We start from the raw sequence: 23,153 nt of genomic DNA on the forward strand, positions 1-23,153 counted from the left end.
AAAAAAGGGCAAGACATGCTGAAAATGTCATGCAGTTATCAGACAGTTTGATCGCAGTATACTGTGGCTTATCTGATGCATTTTGTCACAGCTTCCAGCTGGTCTTCCTTTATTTCAGTGTCGGGAAATTATTTCACAAAGGTAAGCCAGAGAAAAGACGACACTTTTCATTTGCTCTGCCTCTTTCTTTTAGGCCTCTTTGACTTTCTTGCTTGACCAACTGCTCTTCTTCTTCTCTTGGACTGAGTAATAAGTCCTACCACTGTTGGGATTGCATAAAAGTAGCCAGGAGCTCATGTTTAGAGAGACTGAGAGTAAAAGATAAAGAAAGCAACGCATAGGGATGACTAAAGAGAGCATGCCCTATAACATGCTTATGCCCGGGCCACACTGGACGTATGAGCAGCCCGTAATGACTACCTTGCTGAATTGCTGCGTCTCTCACGCGTGTGGCGTCCACACCGGCAGCGTTTCTGCTGCTGCCAGCCATTTCTTGCTACGTAGAGTTTGCCTTTCATACTGGCCATTTTATTGATGTCAATACACTGTCAAAAAGATCACTTTTACTGTCTGTCATTGCTGTGAACCACGCGGCACGTGGGGAAAAATAGGCGGGACCTCAGATCTCTTGTGGGCTGCTGCTCCCAGGAAATTTTCTTTGGTTATGTTATGAAAATAGTTCACCAAAATGTGTTTCTGAAAACAATTATGCAAGAAATAAGCCTCGCAGTTGCTATATCGGTCTTTATTTTAGTTCGACGACGGTTAGATCTCAAATTTATGCAAATGAGGAGGGGGCGACGTGACGCCCCGTCTCTCGATTCGTGCCGCCACGCTACCAGAATGCATTGCACAGCTTCTTACATAGACCATGAATGGGAAGTGTGGAAAGGATGGAGCCTGTAGACACGTACCATAACCTGTTAACATAGGAGCTGAAATAAAAAGCAAGAGGTTCCGCGACGCATACACGCTGCTCATGCATCCAGCATGGCCCAGGCGTTACAGTGGTGATGACCTGCAGTTGATAACTTGTGGCAGTAACTTGCATCAAGGCTTAAATATCTGAAATCAGACCAGAACAGTTCTCACAGCTGGTTAAATTATGTATTTGTATCATCCATAATGTATTATAAAACCCTCCCGTGTGCTGCTTTCAGTCAAATATTTGCTGGCATGTCTGTGTGTATAGCAGACAGTGCTTGACTTGAATTAAATGCTACAGGATGTATAATGAAATAGACATGACTCTTTAGAGGGGAACGGTGTGGTGAAGCATATAATGTAAATATGCTTAATATTTGTAGTTGATGTTATATTCATTATGTCGTCGCCTGCTTTGGCTTTCAAGATCACAGATTGTAGATATGATGGTTGAAGAGATGAGCTGCAGTGTGAGAGGACGGTGGCGTGTTATCATAGATTAGAAGATAATGTAGGAGGTTCCTGGGTTCTGAGTAAAAGTCGGATGCAATAGATGAGGTTTTAAACTGTGAGATTGTTTATAGTATGTTGAGGTTTGTGTGGTTGGAGACGGAGCAGATGAAAAGAGAGTGTGTTTGTGATTGCAAAAAAAAGAAGCAGAAATACATAATGGAGGGAGAGAAGAGATGAGAACATTACCCAGCAGGCACTTCTGTAGCTGTTTGGGGAAAACACTTTATCTCAGCAAATTCAGAGCTTAAAGGTCAAATGGAGAAAGTGTGCAAGTGTGTAAATCTGTGCTTAAGACACCGCCGAGCAAGCATGCTGTGTCCTCTAGGCATAGTGGGCTTTAGAAGGCTTTAGTTTCCAAACGATTAACTTTAAACCAACTAAATGTATCAGGGATGTTTCTTATATGTAACAGATATTAGATATACTAAGTACTAGTTGATTTATAGAAAAAAACATCTTTAGAATTATTTTTTTTGTGCAGTCTAGGTATTTTTTTCCCCTAAAAGTTATGAAAATACTCCCAAAAACTGGTATTCTTTCTGCATAAAACCTGTGAAATATATGAGAAGAACCGTTCAATCTCAGCTCCAATACGGGGCTTTCTGTCATACTCTGTGACATCCCTTTCTAATGTTTGCCTCGTTGGCAAATCTGTGCTTTTCAGATGGTTTTCAAGGAAAAAGAAGGAACAATTTAACAGTATCTTTTTGAAGCCTCCAGAAACAGCACTCCGTCTGCAAAAAACCTGCCAACAGAAATAATTTGAAACTTTGAAACTCTTTGTAATAAGTAATACTAGTTCTGGGAAAATGTGATCCTACGGGGAAGTGGAGGATGTTTGGGAATTAAAAATATTATGTCTTTGAACTAAGCAGAGGTGCAGTGAAACCGTGTTTTTCTCACAAACAAGGATGGGCCACAGCTCATATTTGTGTAATAATAAGACATCGTTAGCCAGTGATAAAATCCTAAATTTATCCTGAGGAGTATATGAACGCTGGTGCATGAGAGTGGTGTGCAAATATTCAATTAGTCTGATGTGTTTTACAGAGAATAAAAGCTTTGGGGATTTCTGCTAGCTCTTTATATGAAAAAATAATTTGACAGCTTTCAGGCTACCAAGGGCACTGCTGTTTTTTACCACTTCCCATCTGGCACTTTACCCCCGTCCTTACAGGTGGAGAGCTCACTTAGCTCCATGTTGCTTTGTCGGACTGTGTGGGCCTCATGGGTCCAAGCCTTTGAATGACTCATATTCCCCCTTAACCAAGACAAAGGCCAATGGAAATCCTCCCAGAGTCACAGAGACGATGCTTTACCCCAAATAACCTGGCAACTCCTGTAGGGAGGGGTGTGTGAGCTCAGGTATCCAGGAAGAGCTTGGAGTAGTATGTATCAGTGCAAGGTGACTCCCAGATGCCTCGCTGTGGAGGTGTCCAACTGGGAGGAGACCCTGGGGCAGACCTTGAACACACTGGAGGGACATTGTGCACTCCTCGTGGCCTGAGAACGCCTCAGGTGAACCCAGGAGGACCTAGAAGATGTGGCTGGTGTGATGGTTGCTTTGCTTAGATTGATGCTGCCGCAATCCTCCACCAGATGAACAGCTGAAAATACATGGATCGATGGCAGAGGTGTGGCCTCAAGTCACAAGGATTGGACTCGAGTCACAAATTTGGTGACTAAAGACTCGATTTGACAAATTACCAGACCTGCAACTCGACTCGGACTTAAAGCTGCAGAGCGTAGAATTGGAGCAAATATGATTTTAAAAAGTTATTTTTATAAAACAGTTACTTTACCCTGACAGTAGTGCATGAGACAGGTAATCTCTCCTAAACTGACTGAAGGAAAACAACCAATCAGAGCCGAGTTGGAGTCTGCCGTCCAGCTGCCGTCTATGAGCCGGCTGTCAATCACTCCCGAACTCCGACCAAACGATCAAACTAGGCAGCGCTGATCAAATATGAATCAATATTCTGTTACTGTAATGCCTATTTCTCTCCTCTAATGTCTTCAGAAACATCTTGTAGCATACTGTTTAGTTGTTAAATGAGAAAGTTTGTGACCCGGCAGCCATGTTGACAACAATTGAGGAAATATCAAGCACCGCCCACCAGCCGGAGCCCAGCCATTAGGAACGCTCTCTCTCTGAAATGACCTGTGATTGGTCAAAGTCTTCCGTCAAGGGCTAGATTTTTTTAAAGCATGAGAACAGAGCCACGAGGAGGTGCAGAAGTCTAGTTATCTCTCAGAAAACTTGAATTATAATATGCTGAAAGGTTATTATGGAATTTTTGCCCAATGATGCCAAAAATATACTGCCTACTGCAGGTTTAGACACCAGTGACTCATGACTGAAAATACTCAATACCTTCCCCAAAGCCCAAAGATTGAAAAGTATGTTATTTAGAAAGTGTGTGCATAAAGACGATCAACCAGCCGGTACCAGAGGTAACTCCCACAGCGTCAGAGATGTCAGGTTTATTTACTTTTTTAGAGATCCTGTATTGATTTGTTTGGGAAGAGGATTTACTCGTGGGGGAAATAACTGAACCGAACAAACTGAATTTCTATCTTTTGTTGTTTACTGCTGAATCCCCCAAAATATTATTGGGACTTGCATTTGATTATCTTACACTTAAATCCCCAGATCCACTTTGTTTGAACCAATCCGACAGCATCCAATCAAGTTGCAGGAGAAAACCATGAAGGACTAACGTTACGCTACAGTTGGCACCAATTACTCTGTTGTTAAAATGGCATTACATTTGGTGTAGAGCGCGTTATGACTTGTTTAGAACTCAAAACTCAAAGTGTAGGACTCAGGAATTGAGTGCAAAGACTTGAGACTTACTTGTGTCTTGCAAGACAATGACTTGGTTCCACCTCTGAAAGATAGACCTAGATATACAATACAGTAGTAAAGTACATTGCACTAGCCTCTCTTTGGTGTAATGTATACACAGAACCTGGTTGTGCTGCAGAAAATCAGTCAACAGCAGCCTGCTTTATTGAACTTGAGTCTTGCTTTTCTGTCTACCAGGTAAACTTTTGAAAGCTGTTCCAAATTGTGTACTATTGAGGCTTATTTGCAGGTATAGCACATACGTAAGCATCTTGTTGCCCAGTAGAATAGAAAACCAATGTACTGTGTCCACAGGAGGATGAATAGAGTGACTCACCAATGATTCAGTCACTCAGAAATCACTCCGTCAGGTCCTGAGATTTTTGGCTTTTGAAACATTCAGCTCCTTTGTGATGGAGGACTGTGCTACAAGCAAGTGAGCAGTGTTGTTACATTTCAACCTTGAAGGCAGAAAGCTATGGAGGACGGAACCTGACAAAATCAAAAATGTGTAATAAATAAATAAATGACTCTATAAATAAATAAATAGCTATATAAATGTACAAAACAAATATTAAAATTAAATGTAGGCATTAATTGATTGATAAAATGTGAAATAAATGTATATTTCTACATTAATTATCTTCTTTATTTATTTACCTTTGTATTAATTCCCCTATCTATCTACTCTCCTAATTAATTTCCCCTTTTATGTAATTATTTTTATTAACTTTTAAATGTATTTATTTATTTTTCGTTTATTTTTTATTTATTTTAAATGCATTTATTTATTTATTTTAAATGTATTTTTTATTTTAAATTTATTTTTTATTTATTTTAAGTTCACTTATTTATTTTTGCATTTATTTTGTATTTATTTTTTATTTATTTTTAAATGTATTTATTCATTATTAATAATAAATAAATAAAAAATAAAAGTGCAAAAACAGGAAAGGTATTTTTGTATTAAATATGCCTTCCAATGTTTTGTGCATCCCTGACAAAAACAGTATGAATACTAATTCACTACAAATTATGTAGTGTAATGTTTGTCGCAGCTGCACTTCCATGATTGGCTCTATCAGTATTGTCCAGGATACAGAAATTGTCTCATCCTCGAGCTTGTCTTTTTGTCTGTTCTTGTTCTCTCTCTAGCCTCTTAAGGAGAGCATAAGAACCGCATAACAAAACCAGGACAAGATGTTCTCTGCTGTCTTGGCAGAGCGTCTTTCAGCATTGTGAAGTGTGGACTAGGTCATGGTCACTCTGTCCCATTACAAGCTTGTCATTTGCTAATTAGAGAAATGGAAGAAAGAAAGAATTATGAAGAGCCGGATGAAAAGCACAGCGGACAGACGCGGCACGGCACACTGTGATCAAGTGTCTGATTCACTTACCCACAGAGGGGGGGGATTTGTGGAGCCGAGTACAGTTTCAGAATCAGCAATCAAGATGGAAATGTTAACAATGATTAATAGCAGTGCGACCTAACTTCAGAGAAATCTTCAATATTAATGTGAGAGTACATTTAAACTAGCTATGGCTGGAGCCAAATGAGGCAGCACAGCTGTGCTCTGCTTGATAGCTGAAGAGTTCATGGTTTGTTTCCTCCTGCTGAATATCAACTTCCACCTTTCTCTATGGCCATTAGAGGCTGTCTGGCCGTCCCCGGCACTGTGTCTTTTCAAGGCCACATACAGACTGTGGACAGCTTATTAAGGAAGCCAGCATCGTCCTGATTCACCCCGTGTGTCAATAACTGCAGCCGTATCTCTCTCGTCTCCCTCACACATCGTTCCCCCTCTTTTACCTGACCCTCTCCCTATCTTCCTTTTGTCATTAGGCCCAGTAATTGGCCCTTCTCCTGCCTGAAAGCTGTCTCCCTCCACAACCTTCCCTTCGTCTGCTTTTTTTTATGTCCTGAAGTGTGTTGTTTTGGTTTTGGGGTTATGCGTAACATCTCCTCTGGGAGCGTTACGCCTCTTGTGGCTGAAGTTTACTTGACCAGGCCCAGTTGTGAGGTGGACTAACAAGCCGAGGTGCCAGGATGCCAGTGATCGGTGCCTGACCTGGCAGGATATTTTTAGCGGTGAGAGTGTCAGGGGAGACAGGGAGGAGGTGATGGGCTGAAACTTTACAGTGTGTCAAACTGGTGGTGCCACCTGCTCAGCTCCATGCAGCTCAAAGTGGCTGGATAGAACTAAAAATAAGTCTACCAACAGTTGCTGCTGCACTACCATTTATAATACATAATAAAAAACTGCATTATGCTGCTACTCATAAACAGTATAGGTGTAAGGTTTAATACATTATATGGACCAATATTGTTTATGACGAACCTAAAAATGCTCAAATGTATTAAAGTTACTCAGTTTGTTACACAAGCATCATTTTGGGCCCTATTATTTGTGAATCAAGATAAAAAAAAATATTGTAACATATTTCAGGTAGAAAATATTTCTTAAAGGACCAGTGTGTAACATTTAGGGGGATCTATTGGCAGAAATGGAATATAATATTAATAAGTATGTTTTATTTAGTGTATAATAACCTGATAATAAGAATTATGTTTTCATTAGCTTAGAATGAGCCGTTTATATCTACATAGGGAGCGGGTCCTCTTCATTGAGCCGGCCACCATGTTTCTACAGTGGCCCAGAACGGACAAACCAAACACTGTGTTAACTTTTCCTGCTTGGGCCGGAGTCGATAACGCAACTCGCTCCGGAGTTAAACCCCCACCATCCAGCCGCCGGGAAACAAGACACAGTAAACCTGTGTTGGTCTTGAGGAGCTGCAGCATTTATTTCTGCACAATCTGCAACTTCCATTGTACATTCACTTGATATTCTCAGAGCTAAACTAACTCTGTCTTCTGCTCCACTAGCTCACTTGTTCGCTCGTTCACCACCACTCCCTCTCTCTCTTGTTTGACCACTCACTTCCAACATACACACACACTCTGGCTCTGCTATTCTCCAAATTACCTAATCTTACAACAGATGGCTCTAGGAAGAGCCATTCGCGTTTTCACGTCAGCCATCATAGTTCTTCTACACGCTTGGCACACGGGGAGAGGCTGCAATCTGCAACCTCACCACTAGATGTCGCTAAATCCTACACACTGGACTTTAAGCTAAATTCATGTTCCTTGACAAGTTTGGTCATCATGTTTTTCATTTGCAATGATTTTGCTTTAAACACAATGGATGCAATCACACCTAAAATTGTTTTACACATGCAACAATATTATCACTATTGCCAAAACGAGGAATGAAGTAATACACCGTTGAAGCTTTTCCTGCATAAATGTTGTAAAAATCCTCCAGTAAGAGAAATGCTACCTTATGTCTAGCCATACAAAATTTCAAATTGAACCATTACAGTTTCAACCCTTATTTGCTATGCCCTGTAATGTTGTTTGTCAGAGCCACTTCTGTGCTTCATGTGCTACTTTTCTCTGACCAGTTGGATCAGTAGCAATGACGCACAAAGCTGTGTCACCAAAGTGACTCTTCTGCACCGCATGAACTGTGTGATGATGTCACGAAAATAGGGTCTCTGATGATGCACTGCTATAAAGTAATGTTTTGAGGGGGGATGTAATCACCCTTGTTAGTTAAATTACCATAATGCATGCCCCATGTTGACCTGCCATCTCCTCCTCTCCATTCCCTAGTAGCAGAGAGAGTGCAGGGCAGAAGGGTTGTTTAGTTGAATATGGTAATCTAGTCTGCCTGACTCATTGATCCTTCATCGGACTGAGGTTTGTGCAAGTTAGAATCTATGACCCCGACCACGGCTCTGACATATCAGTAGCCTGACGGTGCTGTGTGTTGATAAATCCATGGTGCTGTCCGTGGTGCTGAAGTTGCAGACGGATTTGTAATTGCAACTTTTTCCTCAGAGTCCTGCCCTTTTGTCAGTTTCGTCTTGAATCTATAATTTTCTCTACACTATTCAGCTAATGAGGGTAGCGTTTCGCTTGTCACAGGTCACCAAAAACGAACAAATGTATTAATAGAGTAGTAATAGAAAGTGTTTAAACATTTCTTCTGTAAAAATTGCTGTTAGACGATATTTTTAAGCACTCACAAAGTGTGAATGTGTGGTTAAAGATTTAATTAATAGGTCAGAGGAAGTATTTTCATGTTGATCTATTTGAAATGTGTGTTTGGGTCTGTTGCTTGTGTTGAGGCTCCAAGATCAAGCATATGAATACCTCTACTCAGTTTTAGAGTTGCTGCAGTAGGGGCGGTAACGGCACTTTAAATAAAGTCTACGCTGGCTGTGTGACGCCAACAGCCTGTCAGCGGTGCAAGTCCTCTGTCATCGTCCCCACTGGTTCCAGACGGTCACATTTCTGCCGTCAGGAGCGTTTCAGCCACGGCCTCAGGTGCTGGGTAACAAACACGAGCAAAAAAAGGAAAGGCCATCTGCACTGTGCTGTTGGGTTGGCCAAAGTTAGCTCTCATTTGAGTTTCTGTTATGATCATGGCTGATGACATTGCAACCTTGAAATAATGGGGTAAATGATTTGTTGTCTGTTTGCCTTGTTGGAGCGTAGAAGAAGAGGTAGTGTATATTTGTAAGTGGTAATAAAGTGTAGTAAAAGTTGTAGTAGTACTAGTAGTAGTAGTAGTAGTAGTAGTAGTGGTGCTGTTGGTGTTTGTGTTGGAGTATCATATTGCTGGTGGAATAGTGTTGTCCTTTAACCTTCTTACTAACCCTTTTGTTTTCATAACCTCTCAACTGTTTTCCTTCCCGTTACCTGCAAGTCTCTTTTTTTCCCAGTTCACCCATTGTGTTTGTCTCTCCCCTGTTGCCCTGAAAAGTCTGTGTCTGTTCTGTTGGATCTCCTATTCCAGCTCATTACCCAACCTCCCTTCACAATGACCCACGCGTCCTGCCAGAGCCTGTGGCCAGTCTGAGAGCCAGCCACTGCAGTCCAGTCTTTTACTTGCTGGACAATGGTAAGAGGAGGGATGTCTCACGGATCTCAGCCTCTTCATGGACATCTGCTTGTGTTTTTTTTTTTACTGTATGGCAGTAATGCAACAAGGGAGGGGGGGTGGGAGTATTGGGTTGTTTTTGGACAGGTGGTTGGTTCGATGTTGCACCTTGCATGCTAACTCTGCTTCCACACTGTGAGCAACACGATCAGAGGCACATGCATACCTTACTAGGGATGTCACGATACCAGATAGTTGATACCAATACCAGTGAAATTCCACGATTCTTGATATCCAATTTGATGCCATGGTAAAAAAACAAAAGTAAAACAATAGATCCCATGTACTTCAACATAGTCCTTTATTAACATTTGCAGACTGTTTTTTGTTAAGAAGTTAAACAGGTCCATCTCTATTATCAGTTTTATATTACTGTGAAAACATCTCCTTCAAACAACTGTATTTATTCCGGTGTCTCGCCAAAAACTACATTTTACAAAATGACATTTAAACACATGATAACGTTAGAATTTACTTTCGCCCAATTTTCTTTTAACTGAATAGAGCCTGAACACATCATAACGTGAATCAATGGCACCTCTAGTGTTGAAATAGGCAGGAGGGGAGCTAGTTAGCTGTTAGCAGCGTTATTTAGCTAGTTAACTATCTCTTGTCCTGCCGATTTCAACACAGATTTGTTGTTTGCAATGTAGCATTATCAGGGAAAAACATGGGGTGTGTCGATAGTGATTTATTGCGTTCCAAGACAACGTTAGTCTCGAGCCCTGATGGTACCTGCGGAACTGTAGAAACACAGGTACTGTCACGTTTTCTGAATTTCGGCATCGACTTGGTACCAAAGTATCGGTTCTCGTGACATCACTATACCTTAAAGAGCTACAAAAAAATATTATAGTCAGTCAATGTTAAGAGCAAGGCCGATTTTTTTAGCATTCTTGTTTTCCCACATGTCGTGAAGTATATCTATAGCAGGTGCAAAATGGCCAAGAAGTTGATTACAGCCATTCAAAGCTTCCCTGTTTCACCACAACTTTAATTTGAAAGGATAAATCTGTTATATGAAATTATAAAAAAAAAAAAAACAATACATAGTGTGGTGTATAGGTGGGAGGAGGGTTCTTGTCCTTGTTGCTGCACTGGCGACTCCTACTGGTTGGTTAGCAGTGACAAGGACTGTAGTGCATAGGGGCTTGGGCACTCCAAATTGGGAGAAAGCCAGCGAAAATCACACAAATAAACAATATACGCATCACAAAATCACGATAAAACATCTCGTTTTTATGATCAAAATGTTGTTAGTTGCAGTTCACTATAAAATGCATTCAAAACCCTCTCGCGCCACGATTGGTCACAACAGAATGACCCGTCAACCAAGTTGCTTGCAGTGTAAACAAGCTGACAGGGACTGTGTTTCTAGGAGTAGACTGTCTGTCGCTGCCTTGTCAATGTGTCCCATGCCTTCGTGCGACTGCTGGTGTTGCATTATCTCTCTGCCCCAGCTGCAGGGGGGGTAGACATTGTGTTGTTTGTTGTATGTGCCAGATCTGGGCAATACTGCAAGGCAGGTGTGCTTGGAAAGAGGAAATGGTTGTACTTCTCCTCCTCACTCGTCAGTGCCTCTAGTGCTTCATTCTCTGTGACGTCAATCATTGTGCCTCCACTGGAACCACTCGTCTGTCTCACAAAAAGGCAACATGCTACCTTACCGGACTGTGGCGCTCGGTATCTCTCTCATTGTGTCTTTCTGACTGTGTGTCAATAAACCCACAATCTCATCTTGTTGTCATCTCGGCTAACACTCATCACTGTCTCTTCTCTGACTAACTGCATGGGGACCACTGCGTGGCCAGCTGCGATGCTGATAAATATAACGTCAGCTTGCTTTGTACGTTTATCAGTGTTGTGGCCTGATCAAGTCCAACATTAGCCCCATATGTGACCTCAGCACTCTGTACATTACTATGATTCAATCACATGAAGTTCCCCACACAAACCTTGGGGAAAAAAATCTAAACTTTAGTTTTTGCCATGCTAGCGGTGTGTGTATCAGTTCAACGTATCATCATAAAACGGTTTGTATGATATCTTACAAAAAGTTATTCCTTATTTTTTGTGCATTTTCCCACGAATGTCCAGCAAGACGTGTTAATATCCGCTCGTTACATGCATAGTCTTCAAAATAAACATCCGTCTTCACAGGAAAGAATTTGGTTAGGTTTGGGCAACAACACTTAGTTAAGTTTTGGAAACAAAACTGCTTCGGGGTATTAACACCAGTCTCAATTCATAACATACTGACGCTTTGCCAGACCCCTCGGCGTCATTTTTCGCCCGCAGTAAACACGTTCTTAACGTTATGAATTAAACAAAAACACTTGCTTAGGATTAGGCAACAAAACCACTTAGTTATATTTAGGAAAAAACAATATGGTTGCGCTTAAAACTACTACGCTTGTAAAGCGAAAATGTGAAAGTCAAACTCTGCTTTTTAAACTACGTCACTACAGCACTTTCTATGAGCGTTTACTGTTGCCGTGGATTGGTTTACATTGTAGTTAATGGAAAGCCCAGGTCGTCGCATACCAGTGCCAAAGGGTGCCTTGTACGTCACGACCGTAACAAAGCGCCGGTATTTGACACCCTGGGAATGAGAACGAGCTGGATGAACATGTTAGTATGCTGACGTTGACATTTAGCTCAAAGCACCACTTCACAGAACTGCTAGCATGGATATAGAATCTCAGTCTTGTTTACCTCTCAATCTGATAGCGGGTTTCATCCTCAAAAGCAATGATCTTACTGGCATCTATTGTCTGCCAGGAATGGTAACATGTTTGCCCGTGGGGAAACAAACATTTAAATCCAATATATCTTAGGCGTGTGCAGCGGAGAAGAAGAGCAGAGCAAAGCAGCGCCGTCTGTGGAATTTAAAGGGTTTTACCTCGGGCAAACATTTTATCATTCAGGAAACACAGTAGACATCTGTGGGATCACACAAATGCTTTTCAAGGTGCGACACACTGCTGAATAAATGGTATAAAATGAAAAATGCCCCAAGATTTGCATAGGGAATACTATGTGACCAAATCACAGCGTAACATACGGACCGCTCAGGCCACAAATGGGGCTAGTCGAACATAAAGTGTTGTTATACAAGTGTTTTAATATCGTCACATAGAGATACCAGCTTGGAGTAAAAGGTACTCCAGCCATGAAAAGAAAGCACATGAATTATTATAGGAATATAATAATATTATGAACCAATATAGGCTTATTAAAATTGTCATATTTAGACACAACATTGTGGAGTTGCCAAAGTTAGCTCGTTGGTTCAGTGAGCATGTCGTAAATAGCAGGACTGTAACTGCGAAAAACAACAGTAATGAATGTTTGGTTGGTTATTGTTCATATTCACAATAAACAACCCATCAATCCCACATGTTTATTTTGATTAAAATGCATTTTATGAAACGTTAACGCAGCAGCTGAGCTATTAACCAGAGGAACATCTGTGTGCAACAGGTTGATTATGAGAACATTTTCTCTGTCATTGTATCTCTAACACTGAACATTTTATACGGTTGCAGCAGCATCTGCAGTTTATTGTGAAAACAGACAGACACACACACACACAGAGCTCATCTATTATCTCATTAGCAACACTAATCAGAAAGTCTTTACTTGTTCCTGGAAAAAATGGAAACAGAAACTCATTGATTGAGAAATTCAATTAGAGCACCATAACACCCCAATTTCCTCTGCAATAAAGGAAATATACTGTTGCTCAAAATGACCTTTGATGCCGAGCAGCCTACATGCTCCTTCACAGCAAATAAACTGTATATAAATGGAATAAACTGTATTACATTACAGTAGATTAAATACAGTTCTACCATTTCTTCCGGTATGTCCTCTGCCGTACTCTTTTCTTATATGGTAGTCAGACTGGCAGAAGGATTGAAACCTTGAGGTTTTTTTTTCTTTGATGAATTTTCCAATTCTAAAGTAAGCAGTCCGAATTATAAATGATGCAAATTCATGATCATGCTGTTTTCCTCGTGGTAATGAAATTTACCAATCGCCATGTAAACACCATCCCGTGTCCTCCACATGTCAAGTTAGCCATTCCAACACTGTTCCACGGCAGTTCGTCAAGTAGTCACAAAATGAAATCTATTTGATTCGTGTACATTCGCGGACACGAATTACCCCTTTTTTTTTGTGACATTCAGCACGACTTTCAACACGTGACGCACGTATCACTTTACGCTCCAGTCTTTTCAAAATAAAAGTACTTTGTTAGGATTAGGAAAAGATCAACTTGGTTAGGCAACAAAACTACTTAGTTAGGTTTAAGAAAAGATCGACTTGGTTAAGCTTAGGCAACAAAACTACTTAGTTAGGTTTAAGAAAAGATGAACTTGGTTAGGTTTAGGCAACAAACTACTTAGTTAGGTTGAGAAAAAGATCGACTTGGTTAAGCTTAGGCAACAAAACTACTTAGTTAGGTTTAAGAAAAGATCGACTTGGTTAAGCTTAGGCAACAAAACTACTTAGTTAGGTTTAAGAAAATATCAACTTGGTTAGGTTTAGGCAACAAACTACTTAGTTAGGTTTAGGAAAACATCAACTTGGTTAAGCTTAGGCAACAAAACTACTTAGTTAGGTTTAAGAAAAGATCAACTCAGTTAGGTTTAGACAACAAACTACTTAGTTAGGTTTAGGAATAGATTGACTTGGTAAGGCTTAAGCCCCGACCACCTCCCTACATGGCGTTTGCCGCTCTTTATACTTCCCAATCCACAATTGCGTAGACTACATACGACTTGATTTCGTGCTGACCATCACAAAAAAAATTGAAATTTGCGTCTATGTACACGAATCAGTGACTATTTCACAAACTGCTGTCCGACTGGGCTGGCCATTCAACACAAAGAAACAATGAACTATTGCCTTCTTTCTGAGGGGGAAACTGACTCATAACATCTCAAGTTCGACCTTTGCAGTTCTCCACTTACTGCAAAATGCTTGCAAAATGTTTTAACAAGTTATTTTGTTGCCTTCAGTGTCTGACTGTGATTTTTGTATTGACACCCTGTGGTGTCACCCTGTTTATTTGTGCTTCCCTGTCAGACATCCCAGGCCTTAGAAAACCAGATTTTACTGTGACATTTAAGCAGTAAAGACCTTTAGTCGACCTTTAGATTTATGGGACTCAAGTTTGACATCGAGAATAAATTTGATAAGTTTGTTTTGCCTTGTTGCAGCCCAACAAGACAATAACTATTAACTGTAAGTAATACTCCCAATGTGGATAACTTGGGTTGTTAAGTTGGCCCAGTATAGGTGTTATTGGTCTTGCAGAGATAGATAGGAACACTGGCCTGGGACGACAACGGAGCGTGCATTTTGAAATATGCCTGCCGTGTGCAACTGCACCAATTTGCATGTTCTGGTTCTTTGTTCATTTGAGTCATTTTGTTTGGTTTGTTTTTTTGCACTTTTGTTTGTCATTGTTTGATTTAGATTACTCCTACTTTTATTTGCTTATGATTTATTTCATTTATTTTTTATTGGAAGGGATTAACTGGTGCTTTGTTTCCTATTCTTTTGTTTCAGTAAAGGGACCCGGCAGAAAGTTAAGTCTGCCAACAGATCTTAAGACTGATCTTGGTACGGTAGGCGAAAGCCAGCAGTTTTCACTTGATTTCCTTTGAGTCATTTAGTTTCTGCTTTTATCATGTTTTCTAGGCTTTTATGTTGCTTTAGTCTTTTTTAATTCTCACTCAGACGTTCTTCTTTGGGTTTCCTTGTCACTCTCTTCTCCTGTTCAACCAGCCCATGAGACTGTCGGAGTGAAGTGTTTTTCCATTTTGCCCCTTAATGTATTTTGATTTAAATCTTCTGTATTTGTCTCTTCTACATTTTGCAAGTGTTTATAAAGGTGATTTTTAACTCATGCCCATATTTAAATTTGAGGTTTTCTATCGCTTTATCTTGATTGGACCATCCTCTGATTTTACACAACCTTTTCCTCCATTGACAGCCTTGCTCCGCAGTGATTGGATCACTCGCTACCTCTCTCATTGTATCCCTCTCTTAAACAGTCTTTTCTCCATTTCGACTGGATCATCATGCATTACAGATACTGAGCGTCCCAACACCCCCTTCCTTATACATCTCTACTGCTGTACATACACATCACGATCTCAGGTTTCCCTTCGCTCTGCCTCTGCAGACTGCTGCTTCACACATGCTGTCCTCTTTAAAAACTTCTGCTTTTTTAAAACAAAATGTGCCAGTGCCTACTTATTCCTGTGACTCGCCTCATTTAATGACCTTTCTTTACCTGACAGGAGTAAAAAAATGCTTTTATTTTGTCGAGCCTGTTTTATATTTAGTTGAAGCAATAGCCCAAATTTGAAAAGCCAACTCTGGTTGCCTCGTCATACATTTAGTATGAATAAGTAAAAAAATAGAACATTTTAAGCTCATTACATTTCCTGTGAGGTTCAAACATGCCCCTGAAGTGTCAATAGGGTGCATGTTGTCAGTAAAATGTGAAATTATTAATCTTTTACCGTGTTAATAGCTGCAATATGAACAGCTGTGGGTTGAGACAAGAACATATTTTGTCAGAACTGTCTGTTACAGAGAGTATTACTGTGTGTGTGTGTGTGTGTGTGTGTGTGTGTGTGTGTGTGTGTGTGTGTGTGTGTGTGTGTGCGTGCGTGCGTGCGTGCGTGCGTGCGTGCGTGCGTGTGTGCGTGCGTGCGTGCACGCGCGCGTGCGCGTGCACTCTTGATGGACAAGTGCAATAATCCATTCGTTGGTGGTGGTGGTGTGTGTGTGTGAGTGTGTGTGTGAGGGTACGGTATGGAGGACCACAAGAGTTACGGAAATAAAAATAAAGCATTTAATTGATTAATTGTACAATAAAAATAGGCATTAAAAGCATTATGCATTAATAATTTATTAATAAGAATAAATGGACTAAATTACAAATTAAGTCATTATTTGACATTTAAAGGGCAATAAAAAGAAGAATTATAAAAACTTTACAATTTAAATATTAATCCATCAATAAATAGTAATGCCAACAGGAAAATAAGTTGCCCTTTTAAATGCCTGATTAAAACCTGTATTATTTATTTCTTTAAACTGCATTTTCAAATACATTTTTAAATTCCATTATTTATTTATGAGTTCATTAATGTCAATCTATGAATAAATGGAATAAATTACAAAGTAATTATTTGACATTTTGATGGGCAATATCAAGAAGAATTATTAGAAATAATTTACAAATTAAATATTAATCCATCAAAGAAATAGTTCAAATTAAAAAAGGATTTACAAAAACACCATAAAACAGTCAATAAGAACATGATTTAAAAAGACATTAATTCATAGATTCATAGATAATGGAGTTTAAAAATATATTTCAAAATGCAGTTTAAAAAGAGAAATAAATAATTGGATTCACAAATTAAATTGAGAATACAGGTTTTAATCAGACACTTAAAAGGGCAACTTCTTTTCCTGTTGGCATTACTATTTATTGATGGATTAATATTTCATAAATATTTTTTTTTTATAATTCAATTTAACTGCCAAATAAAATGTCAAATAATGAATTACTTTGTAATTTAGTCCATTTATTCATAGATTAATAAGTACATTTGTAAACAGATTTATTAATGCCTATTTTTTATTTTACAATTAATCAATTAAATGCTTTATATCTATTTCCGTGTCTCTTGTGGTCCTCCATAGCACAGTGCCATTATTTCTGCTATGCACCAGTTTCCTGCAGAACATTTCGGGGCAAATGTTTTGATGATGTGCTGCATCTCTGTTTGAAATTCACAGTTACAAAACATTAAGACAGACACACAGCGGTGTCTTCACGTGGCTTTGGTGTTGGTTGGTCCAATATAAGCTGCAGTATTCAATCCCTGCATTGCCTCGGTCCGTCCTGCTGTGAAACTGGGCGGGAGTGTTTTGCACGCGGACTGGGTGGCACCCCGGAGTTTTTCATCTTCACTTTGAAATTGAATCATTTGTGCATCAACTGGCTGAACAGGAGACTCAGATTTGATACGACAGACATATAATCAGAGCAGAAATACTAAGAGGAAAGTGACAAGAGAACGCTGTCTAGTGTTTTTACTAATTAGCACAATGCTAATTATCCTCATGCTTCATGAGTCTCTAAGAGAATTTCAGAGAGGAAAGGTTTAATCAGACGCTCCTCAAATCCCCCAAACCATTTTAACTTTGGTTTTACTGCCACAGGAACATCACCAAATTCACACACAATCCTACTTTGCTTTTCTTTGTCTCATTAATTAGGTTTGGCTCTAAACAAATTATTTTGCCCACACACACACACACAAGCACTGTACATTAAGAAAGGACGAACAGTCCCTTAGACGAGGTCATATAAGGTTATAGAGAGTAACAAGTGTTTCCTGTCACCACCATCTGTAGCTGATTGTGCAGCCAAACCAACTTAATGTACTAATTTGCATTAGAATAAAAAAATATGTATTTTTTTGTTTCCTTTGATCTTCACTTGTAGCTTTTTGCCAAAGCCAGTAATGTCACAAAGCTTCCACTCTTAAAAAAACACAGAAATAAACTGTTTCTGCTGAAAACAAACAACAATTCAAAAAGGAAAAAAAAGAGAAAGTGGAGATGAAACAAGTCTGTTTTTCTTTTGATTTTCACATCTCTTTCCTGGCACAGATGAAACTCACAATTTGCCTCTGCATTTTGCTCTTTTTTTTCTGTTGCCCCAGCATCTCTTTCTCCTCCTTGCTCATACTTACTTCAACACCACTCTCCAGCCCTTTGTCACTCACTCTCGCTTTCCCTTTCTCCCTCACCAACATCTTTCCTGTTGACAATCTGGTTTTCAACATCGGCTTGCTCCTCTTACACTGAAAAAAATATCCATCTTCATAGGTCATACTGAGTTAAAGTATTAAAGTCTGTATGTTTTTAAACAGATCTCCAAATAGGGTGAGAAAGCTCCAGCTATTTCTTTGAAAACTGCGTTATGAATGAATAAAATTCTCTCCCCTCATTTGAAGATTGTATTAATTTAATTAGACTAAAATGACATATGAAGATGGATATTGCAGCAGTGATTACAATATGTTTGACAGTTTTATTTCCCTCCTTGTATTGTTTGCTAATGCTTTGCCGTTGTTACAGATCATGTCAATGGACATTGCACTAGCCCCACCTCCCAGCCCTGCTCGGCAGGGAAGCCTCGCGTCCCGGTGGGTCCCGAGGGGCCACGGCTTACCCGCAGAGGCCCTGGCCGACCGCCCTTCCGCAAGGCCCAGTCCGCTGCTTGCATGGAGATCTCTTTGCCTGTGTCCCACACTGAAGGTGTGTGCTTGTCTTCCCAACTCCCCATCCCTTAACCTCTCTAACATACCCTCCCTCCCAACGAGTGCATGCCATCCTCCCACCCTGGGGTAAGTGGATTAAGGCCTGATGCATAGTTAACACAAGACAAGCGTATGCTAATGCAAGTTAGCAGCATAACAACATAATGACTGAGTGAATGGTTTGGTTCAATATCAACATTTCGTCATTGACTGTTCGCTGAAGCCCAATCATACCTTAGTAACCGTAACCAAACACTGCAGGTGTGTGAAGCTTTGGATTTCACTGTAGTAAGAGCAATATCTGGAGTTTGGAGGGTGGTGTCTTTTATTAGCATTTTCCAAAACAAAACATGTATTTATCATACTAAACATATAACTCTTTAACTTGCATTAGCATCACCTTGCAACATTTGGACTACAGGTTCTGCTTCTCTTGAATGCAAGAAACCGCCTCTTGCATTGTGTCCCTTAACACTGTTGCTTGTGCTGACTGAGTCATAGGCCTGAAGGTTGATGCAATATTAAGTGTTTTAACCAATTGATTTTTACTTCTCCAGTGCCTTCTTCTTTCTTGATTTTTTTTTTCTTCTCTGCATCAAAAATGCAAAAAAAACGATTTAACTTTAAAAGCAGCACTGATGTGTTTCCTCCCCAAACCAAGTGAAGCTGTTTCTTCTGTCATATTTTTTCTCTTCTCATAAATAGATTCTTGATGTGTTTTCCTTTTTTGATTAGTTAACGAAGCACACAGTGTTTATGTAGTGTGGCCACACCTCCCGACTTTCTCATAATCCACAAACTTTAAGCCGAGGGAAGCATGTCGTTATTTAGCGTGTGTTTGCGAGTGAGTATATACAATTTCTTCATATTGCAAATACCAGAACAACCACTACTTTTGTTTGTTTTGTCATTGTTGTTTTATTCAAATAGTCAGTATGCACACAGATAAAAGAGGTGATTAAGTCGTAGAGGACAACTGTTGAAGCATGATCTGCACTCTGGCATTTTGACATTTTTTATGGAAAATCTGACATTTATTTTCTTCCATTTGAGCTCCTTTAATTCACACTCTGACATTGACCTGCGTCATCTAAACATTGATTGACCCAGCAGGCTATATGTACAGTATGTGTGTGTGTGGGTGTGTACATACGCCTTTGTGTGTGATAGAAAGGGAACGTGTGCATTTGTGGGTGTGTAAATATGTTTCTGTGTCTATGTGTGTGCGGTGCCAACAGGTGTTTTTATCGCTACTGTATTTCTATATTATCACCTTTTAATCTGAATTAAGACCAAGTCACTCTGGAGGCGTTGATAGCATCTTCCTCATTTTCAACATTTAATACATCACTATCTTAAAGGTCACCTATTATGCAAAATGCACTTTTCCATGTCTTTTAAACATCAATATCTGTCCCCAGTGTGTCTACAGGCCACCATAGTATCATAAAAGACCATCCTCTCTCTTTTTCTCCTCCTCCGTTTGTCCGGAAATGGGTGCAGAAAAAAAAATCGCTTTTTTTCCTTCTCTTCTGACGTCATTAGAGAAATGCAAGCCATGTAAGGGTTTCCTGGTCGAACCAGAGAGAACCTTCAGTAGCTGACCCCGCCCCACAGCGCGTCACTGTCTCTCCTCCTCAACCTAACTTGAGCAAAGTCTGCAAGAACCAGCAGAACAGGCTTCATGTACTCCCATCATCTAAATATAACATGTTCTTTCACAAAGGCTTTATGTAATTACACTGTTTAAACAGATGATATTTATATATTATATATATTTGATGTCATGCATGTAGCAGAGTACAGGTAGTAAATAGTGACTTGTAAGCAACACAACACATTTCTGTTTCACAGTCAAACTTTATTTGAGTTGACAGATGACAATATTAATTATTCACAGCATTTGTAATCATCTCACCTGTTAGTTAGTTATGTTAACATGGTACAGGAGAGTCTTCAGCTCTGGTAAACTATGGTAAGCTAAGCTCCGGTGGTCTGTAGTCATGGTAACACAGAGACAGCTACTACTGTAAATAATATACCATTACTCTGATCTTCCATACATTTATCTTTTAGCAGAAATAATGAACTGACTACTGTTTCACATCTTCTATTTTCCACCCTGATGGTCGCTGTGTTTACACACCGTCTCATAGCGGTAGCATGTAGCTAACCCGTTAGCATGTAGCTACATGCTAACGGGTTAGCTCTGTATCTCCCATCTGCTTTCAGCTGTCTGCTCTCTGGGATGATTCTGTCGGTCATTTCTCACAGATGGATCTGTAAAGACAGACGTAAAACAGAGTGTATGTTTACGGTTTACAGAGTTGATGCATGAGGTAAACACTGAGTTAACTAACAGAGCTATAAATAGTATTATTTACCTGAGAGAAACCGTCAGGAAAACCTGGAATCTGGACCGCAGATGTTCATCATGTGTCGCCGATTTCTGATCAGATTCCTCCGGTAACGTGCGCTGGGTGAAGTTTCTGGTTTATAAACTTTAAAGTGGTTTATAAGCTCTATTCTAGCTGCCTCTCCCTCCACTCCTCTCTCCAGAGCTTCTCCGGGAGGGAGGGGGAGGGTGACGCTGTTGTTGTTGAGGAAGTTTGATTGACAGAAAACGCTGACCAATCAGAGCAGAGTGGGAGGAGACAGGCTGTGAATCAGTGGTTTTCAGACAGAGGCTGAATTAGGCTCTGAGGCAGGCAGACTCAGGCTGCAGTATGAGAAGAATAAAGGGTTTTTTGAACATTGCAGCATGTAAACATGTTCTAGTGCAACATTAAAATACATCTATGAACCTGGAAATGAGCATAATATGTGACCTTTAAAAGAAACGTGGTTCATGCTTTAGGCTTGTTGGGTATATTTTGTCAGTGTCAAAGCAGAAACAATAAAACATATAAAAGAATGTGCTGTCAAGTGAGGATTTAAAATGACACTCCCAGCAGCGTAATGTTGAGATATTGACCTCAGAGCTGACAAAGAAAAATGTCCTCCGTCAGGACTCTACATCAACATTTAATTACATAATATGAAATCTTGCACTTATTCTGTCACTGCCAGGCAACAGACATTAGCACACCAATTCATTCAGTTTACTGACTTTGAATAAACATCCTCAGACCAAGATGATGTCACTCTTTCATCTTAACAGGACTCCTGACTTTCAGTCATGTTGGACATCTTATTTCTCCGTCTTGCTCTACAAACTAGATCGTCTCTTTAAGTGGAAAAAGCCATCGCCAGAATATCACTATAGGCATTTTTTGTGAGCTGAACTTTACAATGACTCACGTTGCTGGGTGAGACACTGCCCAAAGAGAGTGCAAGTGTAGGAATTAGATAATCCATAAAAAGTGACAGACATGATGATTGGCCCTGGAGGCAGACACGCTGTTAAGCACTGCAGTGCTCTAATTTAAAGTGTGCACAGTGAAAAGTTACTTTGCCACCTTAAAGGACGAGTCTGTTATTTTATTCATTTTCAAGTTTCAAGTATGTTTTAGCTTCAAAATGCTGTTTTCCCAAGTCCTTCTAAAAAACATTTTTCCACGTGACCTAACGTAGGTTTCTGCATGATGAAGCTGATACATGTACAGTATGTATACAGCCTTATAGTCAGTGTATTAACGTTACATACATTAATAGATGGCGGTCGGCACGCTCCCTTATTGGAGAAGCAGACAGGAGTACCGGCACTGAAGCTAAGAAATGTACTACTGTGTGGACGCCACGTTAGTTTGGATCTGAAAGTCACACAATAACACAAACAAACTAACCAATCAATGCATCGGTAGATGAGCAACTCCTGTGTTCTGCGAGGTAAAATTACTGTTTTTGTGAATGGAGTCTGGTCTGGTGGCTTTGAAGACAGAGATATAACGACTCCTTGTCGGAAAGAGCTGTCTGACTGTGAGGTAAATCTGTGAAAATATTCTTAATACAGCGTGCACTTAACCTGATTGTTGTTTTTTAAGGTGGCTAAAATACGTTTTTCTGCTACTATCATCCACAGCCGCTTTACCTCGTTGTCAGACAGCCCTTTCTGATTGGGAAATAAAGCAGTTGTATCACACTCTTCAAAGCCACCAGACTACATTCACAAAAGCAGTAATTTAACTTTGCAGAACTTGGGAGTTTTTACCCCACTCCAAAAAGTTTTAACTAACTCTTTCAGTTATTTCCAAACTTAGCACAACTAACTCTGACTCAGCCAAAGCTAGCGTTTCCATTATTCATAACCTTATTGATTAGCTTACTTGGGTAATCACTGCTGTTTGCTAACGTCTGAGTGGGCAGAATGCAGTCTTTAAAGCAGCAGATTGTCATACAGAATATGGTATATAAGAAATCAGTCAAAGTATTCATAATTATCAACTATACCATTATCCAGAGCATTATGCTGATGATTTATAAGCCTGGTGCACCACCGGCACAGCATTGCCTTCACATAGTGCTGAGGCATCATACACGTATAAACTCGAG

The 23,153-nt window shown here is 39.9% G+C and overlaps 2 protein-coding genes across 2 annotated transcripts in view; one reads left to right on the top strand and one right to left on the bottom strand.

Annotated features, from left to right (window-relative positions):
* The window catches only part of LOC141782038 (syntaxin-binding protein 5-like), a 193,845-nt gene that overhangs the window by 130,873 nt on the left and 39,819 nt on the right, over window positions 1-23,153 (top strand). The window contains exons 21-23 of the mRNA XM_074658049.1: window positions 9,154-9,258; window positions 14,878-14,931; window positions 18,481-18,660. Coding sequence (XP_074514150.1) covers window positions 9,154-9,258; window positions 14,878-14,931; window positions 18,481-18,660 — 339 coding nt within the window. The remainder of the gene's footprint in view (window positions 1-9,153; window positions 9,259-14,877; window positions 14,932-18,480; window positions 18,661-23,153) is intronic.
* Window positions 19,671-23,153, bottom strand: part of LOC141782920 (uncharacterized) — an 84,117-nt gene continuing 80,634 nt past the window's right edge. Inside the window, exon 4 of the mRNA XM_074659773.1 lies at window positions 19,671-19,681. The gene's annotated coding sequence lies outside the window, so the exon portion shown is untranslated. The remainder of the gene's footprint in view (window positions 19,682-23,153) is intronic.

Source organism: Sebastes fasciatus, chromosome 14 (assembly GCF_043250625.1).
Source record: "Sebastes fasciatus isolate fSebFas1 chromosome 14, fSebFas1.pri, whole genome shotgun sequence".
Classification (NCBI taxonomy): domain Eukaryota; kingdom Metazoa; phylum Chordata; class Actinopteri; order Perciformes; family Sebastidae; genus Sebastes; species Sebastes fasciatus.